Consider the following 18,319-nt stretch of genomic DNA (forward strand, 5'->3'; position numbering starts at 1 on the left):
CCTTAAATCTATGGAAATCAACCGATCTACGAAGTGAAGTTAGACAGACTATATGCAGAAGTAACATTCCACGATACTTTTAATATGATTTAATGTCTGTACCGGACCATACAATCGCATGAAGTCTCATGCATTAGTGAACCTTTTATTGAGAATGGGATAGTTGGAGCGTCTATTTTATTGTCATTATTTCCGTGAAAAGGTGTGTAGTGTGCACCTACGCATCGCAATGTGTGTGGAATATTTCCACTGTTGTTGAAAAATTCTCATAATGGAAGGCAGATATCTTGTTTCTACATCCTTATAAAATTAGGATAGGACATGTTTGATAAATTTGGGGCGTTTAGTAGAAATGGGCCATTTGAAGTCTCTAAAGCCGTTTTTAACAGTCACAATTCGAATAGATATTATTTCCGCCACTCAAAGAAAATCGTCATCTTCAAAGCGGGTTCTATCAAACGCATATTTACTTGTGCTAGAAATTTGCGCGTTGAAAATGAAATATAGTTTGGGAAATTGCTGAATTATCAGTCTATTAGGGATAGTAACGAATATTTCGTGACGATTTTACTTTGATATGAATACCATTTATTCCGTACACGCTGGACTTCAGGGGTATCGATGCTGAGAGATGTCATGGGACATTATATATTAATCAAAGTCATTTATGCACAATTTCATACGGGCGAACTGTAGGGCGTACGACGTGTGAACGCACGTACAATGTACATAGAACGAAACAAATATTACATTATCAATAATAATGTGACTCCTGAGTGATAACATAACTCATAAGAATGCGGTCAGATGTTACGATGATTCACAGCAGCAGTATATGCAGTATGCGCAATACTAGTCTACGCTATTATTATTCCGCAATTTGACATCATATTATGCAGTGCATGCGGGCTAAGGAGACTTTATGTGTGCAACTTTTTCCGTGTAACATATTGTTTTAGCATCAGCTAGTGTTGTATCAAGTCGCTCAAGTGCTGGTGTTTTGATGATGTCATTCATGACCGGCACTCTGCGATTGTAAATTTTAGTATTTGTTCATGTTTTTATTTATCTGTTCGAATATTAATATTCGTGAGCAATTCGAACGCTAGTTAAATATGTGATTCGGGCAATGACATTCTCGGTAGCCTACTATAGCAGTATTTGTTGGGATATACACGGAACAAGGGGTTCATAGCTCATATTCTGCAATCAAAATATTTTTTGGTGATTTCTGAAATATTCTATCCATATAACTGCGTGACATATCAATCGCCACACTCATGAGTCGATTGCAGCTAGTTTCCAAAGTATAGTACCCATTGGTCATCGAACTTCGAGCGTATGGTCTCTGAATTTATTAGTTATCATCACAAATAAGGCTTAATCTCTCTCAATTGATTTGAGCCCCAAAATAGTACACACTATTTCATACCGTTAATTAGACGCGTGGTCATTCGGCGAAATTCAAGTCTGAATATTTTCAATAATCATCATGTCGGAACCCGTGAATCCCGTAGACTTTCCTAAGTCCCTTAATTTCGTGTGGGCGACAGACCATGAACATGTCTGAAATTAGAGTTGGTTTGATAAAAGGTTAAGGGCCCATTGTGTTTTAGTGTATGTTACTAAATAGGGAACTGAATTATTTTCTAAACACACTTTTTCAAGTTCTCGATAATATTCATTGTGTGTGGTGCACCAAACCTGTCCCGTGGTGGGAACCGCACATGTCCTTTTCAATTAAAGATTCTTACCAATAATAACAAAACCTTTTGGATTGAATGCTTTTGCGATTTCATTTGGGGGACATGTGTACATCACATTTCAAACTTCACCTAACTCAGTGTTTCTTGGACCGGGATGCAAAATCATCTGTGACCAAAAATTAAACATTCATTCTGAAACTATGGGAATGAGTTTTAGTATAGTGCTGGAACACGAAACTGAAATATAGATTTTAATGAGATTCCGAGAGCCAATAATGCGTCGTACAATACATATGCATGTGCAATATGCATGTACATACCGATGATCCATTCCGACTTACATCGGAGTTCAGGCCGATCAGCAAACATCTCTGATATAAATGTGACAGGTTGCAGCTTTTCATTCGTCTTGACAGTATGTATGGAAATAGTTCCAGGTGATTTAAAATAACAATCGAGTCTTGCATATAGAAATACGTTATATCAACTGTATTAATTATTACCAAGTGACGTGTCGATCAGTTTACTGTAGCATGTTGACCAAAGGGACTCATGCTCACCTTCCATGTTTGAACGATAGTTGACTCCGAGATTATTTTATGTGTTATTCATGGTGTTTGTCGACTACAATGGTCATTTACACCAGGCCGATTGTCTTTATTTTGATTCCGTATCCGCCGACTCGTAGTACGGTACACTTCTGGGCTTTTTAAGACACCGCTTGCGCGGATCTGGTGGCGAGGAGGAGCCGAGATAAACCTCCGATACCTCGGCCGGTCACGAACCCACAACCCATTGGTGTTGCTGCAGTAGATTCGAAGTACAGGGATATCTAAAACATGTCGAAGTCATCAAAATAACGGCATGCTGGAAGCCAAGTATAATCACGTGGTCAAGGTCCCTCATTTCTCCCGAGTTTTCCGGTTCACTTGCTAAGGCGAATTAGCAGTAATGTTTTCTCAGCGCTGTGCATTTTGTAATGCAATATCCTTAAGCCGTAATATTCGACTGAACAACTACGGTTCCGCAAACTCGATCAAAGCCTCGTCCACCAGTAATGTGACACTAACTGCTGCTACCAAATCCGTTATCATCTTTACGGGAATGTCCATTATGGGATGGAGTCGCCTAAACAAAGCCGTGATTAGCCATTGAAGAGTAACAAATAACGAGATTGGATAGGGTTTGAAAAAATACTTATTCAAATGCGAGGTGTGGGAATTTTCTGCCTGTTTTAAGTATACCATTGGTTAAATTAAAGTTTACAGTAGCGCGATATGCGTGGAAATAAACATTTATTGAGGAACCTGGACATTTGCTTAAACCGCAAATCCAGATTTGATCTGACCGTACACACCTGAAAATATATACAAAGGAAAAATATAAATAGAACCAACCTGATGCACAAGGCCACAGCTGTAAACACCAATATCTCATACCAACAACAACATATTCGTAGTTTTCTCAACATGTTATCATTCTTTCAATCTAAAGATAACATATCCAATTGAAGAGGCAGCTTTTACTACCAGGGAATGATGCAGAATCTATGTATTGGAGATAATGGACCATAGTGTGGCTGAAGTAGGCTATAAATGAATATCATTTGACCATTACGACAATTTCAATTCTACTATATAAAATTAATTTAGCAGGCATAAAACGTTATCATTATTGATCACTTCAAATTCTTCGATTACATTACCAAAGAAAAGTATCTGAAAAAAGAGTTAAGAGTCACACATATCTAGCTGAATCGCAAACACATAATTGGATTGCTCAAGAAATGATAAATACACGTTTTAACGATGACCTCGAAATTATTACGTTATAAAATTGTGAATCTGAAGTCTTGTATAATAACTTATGTCCCAAGTTAACAATGTAATATAACCAGGGATTCATTAGCGGATAATCAATTCAAACCAAAATATAAAATTATCATTGGTATGCCGACTGCGGTAACACGTCATAATGAAATATAGCCAAGGACAACAATGATAGGAAATTGCGCTTTTTACCAAGCGCTTTTCGGAACTAGCTGTTTCTCTCGCATTTTAGCCGAAAAGAAAGTGTTGCATCATTGTCCGATAATCCACACCGTATTTTAAGATGGTTTGCCAAGATTTTGATCGTCATTCAGATAGCGATGGCTTACTAAGGCAGTTAGTAAAAGGCGTTACGAAAGTTTAAATTCAGACAAAATGTCTGAAGACAGGCGCATGACATAGTTATTTACGAGGACGTAGAATTCAGAATATGTTTGGGTTATTCGGTTATTTTGCTATTGAAATTAATCTACCCCAGTATATCTCAAAATTAAAATTCGTAGTACTAAAAATGTTCCGAAAACAGTTGAAAACTATATAATGTTCCGACTTTCAGCAAATTGAAACGCCATTTTCATATAATTCTTAACAAGTAATTTGGGGTACCATGGCCTACTAAAGACAGTAGGCGCAAAGCAAAAAAATCATATATTCATGCTGATGAGAGTCAGCTGGAAAGCTTTTAGTAAATAAATTAACAATATGAAGTCATTGTTTCGCGTCATGTAATTCTGGAAAACGGTCTGAACCGTCCCCGTAAATGTTTTCGGAGCTTATAAAATACAAAAGTCGAAATGTTGATCCGTAACTGGGTAGGACGGATTTCAGCCGCAAAATGAACGTTACCTATAGATATAACTACATGTATGTGTGTGTATCCCCGCATGAACGTGGAGCAACATGCGTATCGGCAAAATTCTTAGCATGTTACTATGGAATTATAGCGTCTAGGTAGCATAGTAGCTTGGATATATGCAACCATATATATCATAGCGTTGTGTATTAAATATTATGTGCTGATTTTAACTTCAACGAGTGTGATATATGTCATAGTGTACTGTGTAATTCAATATAACATCATATAGCATACATTTTTCAGCGTATACTACAATTAAAGTCTGAGTCTATGAGTATGGACATAACATCAGCGGATAATGACTGCGATCCGAAAGAGATCGACTCTCTACCTTCGGACTCCCGCAAACCCCTCAGAACTCCGAAATGCGCGCGGTGCCGAAACCACGGTGTGGTCAGCATCTTAAAAGGGCACAAACGACACTGCAGGTGGCGCGATTGTCAATGTTCAAACTGCTTGCTGGTGGTGGAGAGGCAGCGCATAATGGCGGCGCAGGTAATATGTGACCCTGAACTTTGAGTCAATGTGAAAATGGCGGATGAAACCAGGCGCGATATGCGCAACTCGGCCGCGTGTAATGGCGATATATTCGGCCGTGCTCATCGTTATTTGCCGGTGTTCAATCAAGTCAGTTTATGAGGTATCACGCTGATCATATAATGATAATCTAATATATATATATATTGGAACTCGCTTTGAAGGAAGTTAACTCCAATCTACTAGTGTAATATAGTGTTCACGAAAATTATTTTCTGATTTCATTGTTTGAGAGCTTCTCGGAGATACAGAACCTCCATATACAATTGGATAGTGTATTCATATTGAAATAAACACCAACATTTTCGGCTAACATTCTTCAAGGGTAATCGTCAGCAACTAGTAGAGAATATATACATTTACTATTCACAATTCTCTACTAATTGTTGACGATTACCCTTGACGAGTGTCAGCCTAAAATATTTGGGTTCATTTCAATATGAATATATTATTCAATTGATCTCATATTATTTCACTATGTAATTAATGAGAACTACAATATACTAAAATAGAGTGTTATGTAACAATCAATTATAATTTTTGACGATGTTAAGGTCGCATTGCGTCGACAACAAGCCGCCGAAGTGAAACGCGGTAAGAGCCTCATGCGTGATCCTATGGAGTCGGTCGATACAGAGGAGAAGTTGCAGGCCAATAAAGTCGCCGCTGAATCTCTGAGACTACGCAGCCGGGCACTCCGGAACGCGAGGATATCTTCCAAAAGCATGTTGGATGGTGGGTAGAAATTTTATGATTATTCTATTTTGGCTGAGCGTATATGTAACAAAATAAATACTCAGTTGCATCCTTGATAGGTATCGCACCCGATACATTTTCATCTTGCTTTTTGCTGGTTGAATCATACACAAAACATTAAAGATGACATGCGTTGTTTGAAGAATTGGCATTGTATAATGTATATGCGTTTTCTGTAGAATCATATTCCTCCATATCCATATATAAGTGTAACTCTTCTGACATATCTAAAATCAGTATTTCCTTTCGAAAAAATTATACCGCCCACACATACGACGTGATATATGTTTGACTTTCAACTCGTAGTAAAATAGTCGTGAGATATATAGCGAGAATCTGTTACATATAATCGAGTTTTGGTAAGTTGCAATGAGTCAAGGATTGTCCGATTCGTTTTTCTGTCATTGTTTTTACGATTTACCATGTGATCATCGGTACAAAAGACTACTTGGTCAGAGTCACACTAGAAAACAATATAGGTATCAACTGCACGACTGGGAAGATTTTTCTCACTACCAAGGCAGCGTCGGCCAACTCAAACTTTCGCGGCTACGTGACTGCCGTAACTTGGTGTTGTAATGTCGTCATAACGTAACAGTAATGTCATGTGGGTAAGGACTATGTCTCGGTTTTCCGGTAGTCTGTATTCTTCTATTTCTATCATGTCATCCATTACTTCATTCATCATTATTCATTTATTCATGATACGTTCTCCACACCAGAGTTGACAACTAGTATATTTCAGCTTTTCCAAATGACATCAGAATTTGAATTACATCTGCACGTTTTTTTAAATTACATTAAAACTTGAATTAAATGATTCGCAACAAACTTGGAGATTTAGAGAAATACAACTATAATCAAGTTCATTTCATAACAAATCTGAGTTAATTATCATAAGAACGAGAATGGCAAACGTCTGTACAGCAAGCTTGGCACGTCTCACACTATATAGTTCTCTTGTAGCGTTTTCAGGAAAACCGGAAATTAGATTAGAATTAATATTAGAGCATATAGAAACATTTCAATACTTAGATTAAAAATTTATTACCGGCATTTTCTCTAATCTAATTCGACATCAAGAAGTATCCAGTTTTTCATGTCTGATACACATACGTTATCACCCGACATAATATTTCTCTTCTATTGACAGCATCGAGATTTTCTGTGATTCAACCGCATATATCCCCGCTCACCGAGAGAATCCGAAAAAGACGAGCGTTCGCCGACGAGAGTTTGGAGGACATGTTCGTATCACAATCCAGAGCATTACCCCCGTCTTCTGAATCGATTATCCCGTCTCCAACGATGGTAGCAAGCCGTCCCATATTCAGTACATTACCGGAGGTAAAGATGACTCCTCATCATGAATTACCAGAGAAAAGAGCTCGCTGTGAACAACAGACTTGGTTGAGAAGAGAATGCATCACACCACCACGACCAGATGAGTTCACCGCTAACATTTTGCGAATGCAAAGAGAAGCCTTCTCAAGCTGCGCGGGTCCGTTCATAGGAAGCAGTAACTCTCCTGACATGACAAATCCTTTTATGTCATTCCCATCATTCGGTGTGCAAAAGAATAGCATCCCGCAAAACCCATTTCTTGCGCGTTTGTACGCTGAGAATTTGATGAAAGTGAGGAACCTATTGCCAAGCTCTATTAGAAATGTACCCCAACTTCCTGCGAATTTTTTAAGCAGTATTTATCAAAGCCCAACGTTTATTCCGCCTTCCTTTATGGCATCGACTTCGCGGCCTAACGTAGCATCGGTGGAGTCTGCGTTCCGCGCGCCGGACTGGTTTCGGCATCTGTACGCGTCGCGGTCAGGTCGGGACTTTTTGACAACTGTGTCCGACTGCTCCTCGCCGGAAAATAGCTGTCGCCTCAATTCGCCGTCGGAGGAGTCCGTTACGAGTCCAATTCCGAGTAAATTTTCAGTTGCCTCTATCGTAGGGAGCTGAAATTTGCGCAGCGTTGGCCGGAGTGCAATTTCGACACAAAATCATAAGAGATAGAAGTATAAAATCATATTAAAGACTGTTAGTTTTAGATAGATTCGCCAGCGAGTATACCGACTTGGAATATAGTGATATCCACTAGCCAATGTATGATTAGTTGGTAACTGATTAGTCTATATTGCATACCTCTAATGTACGAATCTTTAGTGACACCAAGTGACTTTTATTGCTAGTGAAATCTATATATTAAAACATTCCTGTTCACTCGACATTCCATATGTTTTGCATCTCTTTGCTGAATAAAGATTTCAGTTATTATTTTATTCGCATTTGAATGTTTAAACATTACATACTAAGACAAGACTAGCCTGTGTTATAAGAGTATATTGTTGCCAACTCTCGAATTGAGGTAAAATTTTGGAAAATAGCGAGGTAGATATGTCTATCAAGCGCGTCATCTGTTTCCTGTATACCGATGCTTGCTTTTGTGGAATTGGCACACATGCTTCTTAGGGTATACAGGTGCAAGTGCAACAGGAAAATTACAGGTAGGGTGCGACAATCGGCATACGACAGTTCAAGCCAATCGGGTCAGCGATGCCTTCTATCGTAGTTTGGTTGCAATCTCATTATAATAGAAACCCCTCAATTATTGTCAAGATGACGGTCATATATTCGATGCATTGGTGTTGATGGGCGGGTGGCGTAATGCATAACTGAAACTATTAATGGATATAAATCTTCATCATTGTTTAACAAGTGCTATACGTGTTAGCACTAACCAGTACCATTGTTTTGACACTATCTCAGAATTCACATGACACACTAACCTCTCCAAAAACCTCTTTCTACCTTCCTAATCAGAATTGCTGTCGTCTATAAGCGTAGTTTGGGCGATTAGCAATCGCGCTCCCGTTCTGATTTTTATTATTTACGAATCCTAATCAGAATGCGAGTGTTGTTATCTAGTCTTTGTGAGTAATTGCCAGGGTTGTATTGACTCGAGTCATTTTTTCAAAGGCGTAAAATGACTCGACTCGAGTCCATTTGTGTATTGACTTGACTTGTACTCGATTCATTGTGCATCACTCGAAACGAGTCATATGACTCGAGACTAGGACGGCCATGACGGACATATCACTGTAACTTCGGAGAATAGTAAAGTTACCACATTATTGGTATTTCGTCCATCAGTCCTGATACTTGAAAAATAGGACCAGAAACCGTTAAGACTGAGGAAGATTACTATATTATGAATGCGAGCTATTCTATATCGCTCAAGCAGAGTTGAAAACAGTTTGCTGAACGTAACTGAACTGAAATTTGAATAGTGAACATAATGAATCGGACTCGAGTCAAAACATTATGACTCAACCGCGAGCCTACACTAGCTGACTTGGACTCGGACTTGACTTCTGCGAGAATCGTGAAACGTAGCCTTAACGCGAGTTCGGGTAGGACGACGCAGCCCACATATGCACGAAATAGAATTAACAGAGACCATGACACTAGTTGACAATGTTGAACAACCTCAAAGATATGATCTGTACTCGTAATCATGCACTGAGCTGATTCACAAGGCACACTGCTTCAAAACTAAATGACGGCGTTCGGTTCACGTTCGCCTTTCGGTATTTACAAGTGGAGAGGGCCCCGTTCGCAAACATGGTTTATTAGGTTCTATGTTTGAATACTGTAGTTACTACCATAATTTTACAGTGATCAAAATTCTCTGGAATTCGACAGGGTGACATCGGGAGCAGCCTTTCCGGGAATTCAACGCAAAACTAAAGAACTTTATGACGTTAACAGAAATTCTGCTTGAGAAATCACGCCATTCTGAGTGTAAATAATAGAATGTCTATGAATATATGTAAGATGAGACCGGAAATAATGACATATAGGCTACTTGCATTAGCGCTGCTCCTGGGCATCCCGGCAATACCTAGATGCAAATGCTGGGCTCTCGCGCGCACAAAGTGACCTCAAATATATTTGACTTTACAAAGGAGTTGTAATAACATCCCATGATTGATAAGGCAATTCGTTAAAGTGAGGTAGCGGAATTAGCAATGTCAGTTCATGTGGCGTTATATGGTCGTGTTCACGTTTATGTTCACAGAGAAGCTTTTACAAAAGTTCATGTCCACACGAAGCAGAACCTTTTAATGGGCTCTTACAATTCCTAATGTATATATACATATCTTCATGTACCTCTATAATTAACATTTGTTAACATAAGCATTGGCTAATATTACAACTTGATACTGAGGCTTGCTATAATAGACCTCTACATGAATGCCATACAGTATAGTACATTATGCCGAGAATTAATAGAACCTTATAGTCGTTCCATATAGCCACTCGACGAATTAAGGCTATGTGAGATGAAATACGGGAATACCGAGTGATTTCCACAAAAATCAAAGCATGTATTGCCGAAAATCAGTTTCATTGGCTTATATGCGCGGCAATTATCTCCATGTACGCCATCCTAATATCAAATTTCGCCGCGCCTCAATCGCCGCGACATGGAAGAAGTTTGAAATTTCAATCTGGTTCAAGATGAAAGTGGAAACGACATTTCTCATCAGCAGATTCTCGTACGAATATATGCAAGCGTTTCCTTCCTTTGATCCGGTGTGCGTTACTTCCATATTTGAGATGCAATATCAGTAGCGCGCTCATTACGGAGGGTGTAATTTTCGTTTCCTATTGCGCCGAATGATGCCATCAGAGAAAAAAGGTGGTATCGCGTTTCAGCGGTGAAAGTCATGTATGTATTTATATGTATATGCGTTTTCTAGTATACGTAATATGTAGGACTTTCAATGAGCATGGATATATGCCAACGAAAGAAAAACATTCGTATGTAACAAAAGTCGAAATTGTAGACGTATGGAGTCGATAGCTTTCAAAATCTGAAATCAATACGACTTTAGTACAAAGACTCTAATGCAGGTGTTCTCAAACAGTGGGCGGGCCATAGGAGAATTTTGAGGTGGGCCACAGTGCTATTTTGAAAACTGCGGGATTAGTGAAAGTTTAGTTGTATTTGTTATGTTTTTCGCTAAAAAATATATTCATATGACCGAATTATACGTAGCCTATACTACAAAAATATATAGTCATACTAGCGAATTATACGTAGGCTACTAAAAGCTTTTTCATCCGGCTCTGTTGAGACTCAGTGCCACGTATATGCGAGTCACAATATACGAGTCGAAAACGGGAGGGGGAAACGGCGGCTTTGGTCCCCGGCTATGGCAACCTATACGGGCTACGGCTATAACAGCAACGAAAATAATATCGATTAAATAATAACTGAAAGTTGATGCTGAAGTAATCAAGTATTCCGGCAGGGCCATCTGTCGTATGCCGTTGAAAAGGTGTGCAAAAATAGCCATAGTTGCAGTATAGTAACAATTATCAACTTCCTCTGGAAGTATAAGACCCCACCGCAACAAATCGTAATAGATTTAGGATTTAGCGCACGCATTGATCTTTGGGGTCGGTTTAGAATGTACACCACTGTACGTAATGTAAGAGTTGCAACAATTAATTGTATCATTGGATTGCATGTTCTGACATTGCAGCTTCAGTAGGTGGCTACACACGACATATGTAGATGTACATTGTACACTTGTACAGCTTGCGCATAAAAAAATCTCTCACCTCTGCTATGTAATCCCATTCACCGAAGAATTGTTTGAAGCTGTCTCAGAGCAGAATGCCTATATTATTCCCCACCGCAGTGGAACTAAAACTCTAATCACGCAGTGGAAGCGGGTATTAGATAATTGGGTTTCGCAACGTGAGTGGGACAGCGGACGGCCATAATGCACTCAAGAGTTGTACGGTCTCATTCGTCGAGTGAACGTCGCCGCGTGCGGGGCACGTAATCATCTCTGCTGCAGGTAGATAGTCGGCCTCCGAAAGCGTTCTAATACCGGAGAAAGTCTTTACTTCTTGCCGTTACGTGGTCTTCATAAGCTTGTTAGTTGTTGCACCTAGACAAGTGCTTTCCGTAAAGGGAGAGATAGATCGTTCCCTTACTGTGAAAATGGAGGTGCCGGATCACACTTTAGTAAGGAAGCGGATCCGACCGGAAGACGAGAACCTTTGCGATAGCAATGAGAGTTGCAGTATATACGCTAAGATTCCTGCCAGAGACAATGCGCCACCTCTGTCGTCCAATAGTGCTGAAAATGCATCTAGTGGTGCTCCGTGCAACGATGGTGATAGTTTGAAGGTTTTGGCGACCGGTACGAAAAGGCCGTTAAGGCATTAGCACCTCGCCGCAGTCAACAGTGCAATATTTCACCTTGTTAGTACTTCGGAGGGCATTCGCATGCTCAACTCTGGCAACATGCTTATATCTTGCGTTAACTCTAAGCGATCTGCTTATATCGTGAGTTAACGCTAAGCAACTGAAGAAACTCTTGAAGGAGCTACGCTTACCCACGCAAACGCTAAGCAAGTGAAGAAACTCTTGAAGGAGCTACGCTTACCCACGCAAACTCCCGATTAAGACAGCCGTTTTCTTAACCCAAACCCTCAACATTTAGCGCTGTAATATCAACATCTAGCGCTGTAACATGGGGCGTTCCCATAGACATATCAGGATGAATTGCTGTACGGATTTCAAACGTACATGGTTTCCTATGTCGAACTTTTCCGTAGGAGGACAAGACGGCGTCGAACCCTGCCAATCAGTTCTTTTGAAATCTGCTAGCACTACAGACTCCCAGTTTCTGACGTTCGCCTTTCTCCGATTCCGAACCCGACCGTACAACTCTCCACCGGCCACCGATTCCGAACCCGACCGTACTCTCCACCGGCCAGATGCTATAACTGCAACCAGCTCGGCCATACAGTGACTAAACGCCACAGAAAACGTGGTTGTGCCAAATGTGGGGGCTCAGATCATAAGTCCGGCGAATGTAAAAATTTAGTACAATGTCTCAATTGCAACAAACCGCTTCGTGCAGACTATACGCAGGCTGCCGTAAATGCAAGCAAGAAGTGTGGATATAAACAATTGAACGCGATCAGGTTTTATATACTTCGATGCGAAAGAAGCCCGGCGACGCGATAATCCTAGCCCGGTTGCCCCAGGTGTAGAGCTTGCGAGTAACAACGTTCGAACCCGAGAACTCGCGTCCTAGCAAGTGCTTGAACGTGGGTAAAATACTTCGCATTTCGACGCCATCCTCGAACGACGCTGACCTATACGCTACTTCGTGCCTCGTAATAACCGAAGTTCCGAAAATGAGTCCTTGACAGCACCTCGAACATGAGTGCATCAGTAGCACAACTTTACCCAATCCGCGGAAACTGCACAACTTACTGTTACAGCGTGCAGAGACTGGTATAGCAATGTATTCAGCCTAGTCGCGGAAGTTTACATCACATACTGGGCTACACAGTTGAGAGTGCACCCTTCAAAGTCAGAGTCTGACATAAAATTTCCGAGGTTCACACCAGAGTCTGACATAAAATTTCCGAGGTTCACACACAGAACGCGAACGTGAACCTCGCGTTCACACCATCCGCACCAATGATATATATACAATGATTGGAAACTACCGTGAGCTCTGCGTTTCAGCGTGTTCCTGGTCACGCTTCATCGCATACACAGTTGTGCTGTAAACAAAGGCTTCCTCAGCAATACTTCTTTGAGGAACTAGCGATGATATATAATTCATTGGGTATATTTATCAGTGGCAATTAGCGTTAACGTGTTGAATAGCTTTAAAAGCGCATTTCTTTCTCGCGTCTGGCATTTTTCTTCTCATTATGCTAGCGGACCGCTGCCATATAAACATTGATTCACGTACACGTACTTCGTACAGTTGTACACCTAGTTCACAAGATAAATTTCGCGCGTCATGCGCGTATCGTAAATCCAATTCACACATTGACGACTCGCAATTATACTCAATCCCCGTGATGTAGCCTTGTGACGACCAACGAGGCTTATGTTCACACAGTCGCGGACGTTCAACCTTTGTTGCAAGTGACAACACTTTCATTCCGACTTGAGGTGTCGCTTTTTCATCACATTCCTACATCAATAACACCATATATAATTAAATATCAAGCAGACGTAGTTTTTAAAGGAGTAATTCTAGTTATTTTGAGTACTCGAGTAGGTTTGCCTACTTCCGCGGGTCATTGTGTTTTCATACTACTCACGAAATACAAAAACATCACAACTTGTTTTTTTCCGGGGATATCTAGATCTCCTGAGTTTTGAAGGTTTTTGAAAATAGCACGCACATATTCAATGGCCATTTTGCGGCAGTCACTAAGCTTAACCCTGCAATTTCAAAAGTGACTATTTCCAACTGACTCCGAGCGAACAACCAAATCTACTTTTAGAACTTTTCAAAGGTACTATACAGATTTATATTTTCGCTACTTCATTTGAACCTGAGCAAATCATTGTAGCAATACTTCCACTACTTCAGTAGCAACGCTGCATACATCACCCACCTCTGAAAAAAGTCACCTATCCATGATCATTCCACAAAATCTCGATGCCTTACAATACAGAATTGAATTTTCAGGATTCCATCATGTTATGTAAAGAAATGAGGAAGATACATACACTTCACAGATAGAACATTTACGAATGCATAATTTAATCCTCAAATCCCTAATTCATGTGTATATGACTGAAATAATGATGCAGGCATTTGAAAAAAGTAACATTAATATGCAACTGTACAGAACTAGACCAATGCAAAAATAACCATGTGGACAACAAAAACAGTTTATGCGTGATTTGTTAAGCAATAACAGTGCTAGATATCAATTTTTGTCATCTTCAAATTGGGAAAAGTATTTGGATGATGTCCTTAATAATGCAGCAGTACACTCGCTTTCGTTGGCTCAAGAATGGCCAAATACGACCCGAACGATGCCGTATCTACTCTTGATGAAATCTGCCTTGTTTAGCTGTTTGTCCATCTTTGCTTGCTCTTGCCCGAATCATTGGTAGGATGGGCAACATTCTTTTTTCCGTAATTTTATATGATATCAAGGTGTCACCAAATTCATTAATATCTGTAGTGCAGAATAAGGATTCGGCTATTTGACCGTACCTGTCCATGGTTATTAAATGCATAAATGGTTATCGAGACTCAAGAATTTTTTGGTTTTCTAAGTTGCTGTTCCTTCAGCACAAGAATATATCCATTTTCGCATTTTAGGCAAAAAATCATTTTCCAGCCAGTCCAAGCGTGAATCGTCTGGACTGCAATATGGCTTCAAGTCGGCGTTATAGCTGAACTTGGTTGATATATTCATAATGCCGAACCACTTGTAAATACCTGCAAACCATGCAGAAGCTTCTTTAGCGTCACCTCTCCTGCTCGCATAATACGCGCAACACTATTAGACAGAAGCTGAGCTGCAAAAATCTCCCGCATCTTTGCCGAGCTTTGCATACGAAAATGTGCATCCGTCAATTTGCCGCATCTCAATTCCGTCAGTTTAAACAGCCGTAAAATGCCGCCATCGAATAAATTTACCATCCTTGTTGAGAAGTTTCGTACCACCAGTGCGGCTGGCGTAGAGGTTGTTGCGTACGCTCTTGGAACATCTTGTGATTTGCACTGAGTCCATCAGCAACAAACGCAGCTACCCGAAATCCACAATCCTCCAAGATGCCGACACATTTCCAGAATATAGGCCTACTCGAAAGTCGAAATGAAGCCACCGACTATGTTGCGCAGTATGCCAAGGGTTTGGAAACAGACGTTACCAGGCCACTGGCATAAACTTGAAGAGCGTGTGTAGCTGGTTCATCATCATATACAGGTCTCGACTCCCCAAGATCAACGAATCCTACCATTCCGTCTTTCGTTGTACTGAATAAAATATTCTCTTTCACTGAAAATGCAAAAAATCAGAAGTAGTTAGACACATGAAACATCACCGTGAACAGCATTGCTGAAATATTCGCGATGAAGTTTTCGACACAGCTATAAAGTCATGAGAACACAATCTAGCCAATTTACAGGCAAATTTAAGGTTGGAATTGCTCCAATTTGCAAATTGATCGATTTGTATCCTATACGCAAGAGCAAATGCATTAGACATTAAAACGGAACTCGTTTCATCAGCTTACCAGTCAACTACCATGGGAATCAAAATATATGGTCAAGGTAGCCCACCACTCTGTATAGTGCTTATGCAATGATGAAGAGTAGGCTACAGTATAGAATCATATTTCCTCACCTTTCAACAAATCAGATGACGCGAATGAAGTTCGCAAATCTTTAAATCGTCTTTTTTTGTACAATTGATCCAGCCACGATCTTGACGCATGCTCCTTATAAATTTCTCAAGGTTTTCCGCCCATTCATATTTGGCGCCAGTGCAAAAACGTTTTGCTGGAACTTATTTAAACAAATGCACATTGGCAGAGGTTTTAGCACACCCTGGTATGCAACACTATCTCACATCTGACGCAACCAACTATTCATCAATCAACTATTAGTGAGAAAAAAGAGTTAAAAATATTATAGTATCCTTCAATAAAATTGCTTTCTGTTAAATGGGTCTCATCGAATTTTCAGGTTGGCCACCCACCAGCAATAAGATTACTCACAAAAGCATCTTAATCAGTTTCGCTTTCAAGATATCAGATGGCGTAATTGATGCTTACAAATGCTCGAATCTCAATCTGTCCTAATTTTCCAAGCTTTTTTACGCTCATCCACAGGTGCAAAAACCTAAGCAGCTAGTCAGTACCTGAATATTGCGCATTGGCGGAAGTTTGATTAGACCTTAGTATGCAGTACTGTCTCATTATGCTCGCTAAACCTGTTAACAATCAACCAACGAACGAAAAAACAGTGGAATAACTGCCAGCAAAGGTGATAGCAATACTCCACCACGGTCAACATTACTCAATGAAGTGTATGCAGTCAACCTTATCCGCGCACACGCTGATTTCGGCGGGAGTAAACCTTACAGCGTTAGGGGGCGTGGCAGTTTCCAATCATTGTATATATATCATTGATCCGCACAGAAAACGCAATCGACAAACCCACAATAGCAAAAGCAGCACGAGTTCAATACAAAAATGCAACACTCAAAATGACAGAAAATATATATGGGGGTCGATGCCTCTACATGTACAGCACAAGAACTCTGCTTTGCTTGAGCTCTGGCCTGAAATCGGCAAACGAAAAACATTTTCGCAGCACCAAGACCAATCGCTTCCTACAAACAAATTGCAAACGAATTCTGAAGCAGAAAACAGATGACAAATGCAGAACGTGCCACAACGAAAATGAAATTGTAGCACATCTCATGTATGTCTTGCACCTACCGAATACACGGACACGACAGGACGATCACTACATTCATCTTAGAATTGTGCAAATACTTGTAATCATACCGGTCCCGTAATCATACCGGTCCCGTACCAGTAACAGAAAACGACCAAGTAAAAATTCTGCGGGATGTAATAGTTATATCTGGGCGGTTGCTCCTGATTTTGCAGTCAGTTATGAGATAATCTAACTGAAAAAGAAAAGAGAATGCTTATTGATTGAACTGGCCTTCCCAGCTGATCACGGTACTACAAGAGGAATAACAAAAACAATCGAAATATGCGTTACGCAGCCTTCAAAATGGGCTGTGAGAAAAATGGAGTCGAAACATTTCACCGATCATTGGCGCCACAGGGGTCGCGAGCGAAGAACTCGTGGGACATTCGGTTCGATTGATTCGAAACACCACGGTACATGGCACTGTGCATTTTCTTTAGAAGGCCCTGAATGTACCACTGGACTAGAGTAACACTTGTACGCGTTAATCCCAGCATAATTTCTTTAATTTCGATTCTTCATTTTCTGCAACTCCTACCAATTCTTCATCTACCGCAATCCCGTGATCTGACATCTCTCGCCATCCTTTGGCGGCAGGTTGCTCCCCGGATTGTGCATGTATTTACCAGTTTCACTGTGAATAATATAACAAGTTGTACGATCTACCAGGGCCGTAACTGCTGAACCCAAAACACCGAATTTGGGGGAGCTCGAGAGGGCCAGAATTATCTCATCGGACGTTTGTTGAGGGAGATTTGGTCGAAAAGTTTTCGACGCGCTATTTCAATACACAACTGTATGATATTTTATATCAGTGGTTCTTGACCTTTTTTTCTCCAGCGCCCCCTTTCCAAAATTTCCGTGGTCTGCCGCCCCCTATTAGTACCATTCTGTTCCAGCCCGATGTAGCCTATATTTCACGATGTCATCTTAGCGATTGGCAATGGGGAATTGTAATATGATTTGTGTTATTGCTTTCTGTGACTTTTGCTCATGTTGAAATTAGTACTGTCCCCAGTTATTTGCTCATATTGAAATTAGTACTGTCCCCAGTTATAAACTTAACATGAATGCATTCCAAATAAAGCAAAGCAACCCATATTATATAACGTTCATTTGAGCTAGTGGGTCACAACTAGGGCTGGGCAAAATCGAGTACCTGAGTGATTCGATTCTGAATCACGTAATATGCTTCGAGTCGAGTCGAGTAATCGAGTATCACTCGTAATGACGTCATAATAGAATGTAATATGTCAAAGCTCTAATATGTACCTTTTATGCGATCTCAAAGAATATAATGCCTGTTATCCATCACATTAAAGATACTTT

The 18,319-nt window shown here is 40.3% G+C and overlaps 1 protein-coding gene across 1 annotated transcript; it reads left to right on the forward strand.

Annotated features, from left to right (window-relative positions):
- Positions 1-4,597: 4,597 nt before the first annotated feature.
- Positions 4,598-7,966, forward strand: LOC145439626 (uncharacterized). The gene is made up of 3 exons (XM_080317138.1): positions 4,598-4,886; positions 5,483-5,663; positions 6,838-7,966. Exons 1-3 carry the CDS (start codon positions 4,662-4,664, stop codon positions 7,644-7,646), a joined length of 1,215 nt encoding a protein of 404 aa, XP_080173264.1. The 5' UTR covers positions 4,598-4,661; the 3' UTR covers positions 7,647-7,966.
- Positions 7,967-18,319: the final 10,353 nt, after the last annotated feature.

The sequence above is a fragment of the Botryllus schlosseri genome, chromosome 5 (genome assembly GCF_051294905.1).
Source record: "Botryllus schlosseri isolate E-star chromosome 5, Bs_hap1, whole genome shotgun sequence".
Classification (NCBI taxonomy): Eukaryota; Metazoa; Chordata; class Ascidiacea; order Stolidobranchia; family Styelidae; genus Botryllus; species Botryllus schlosseri.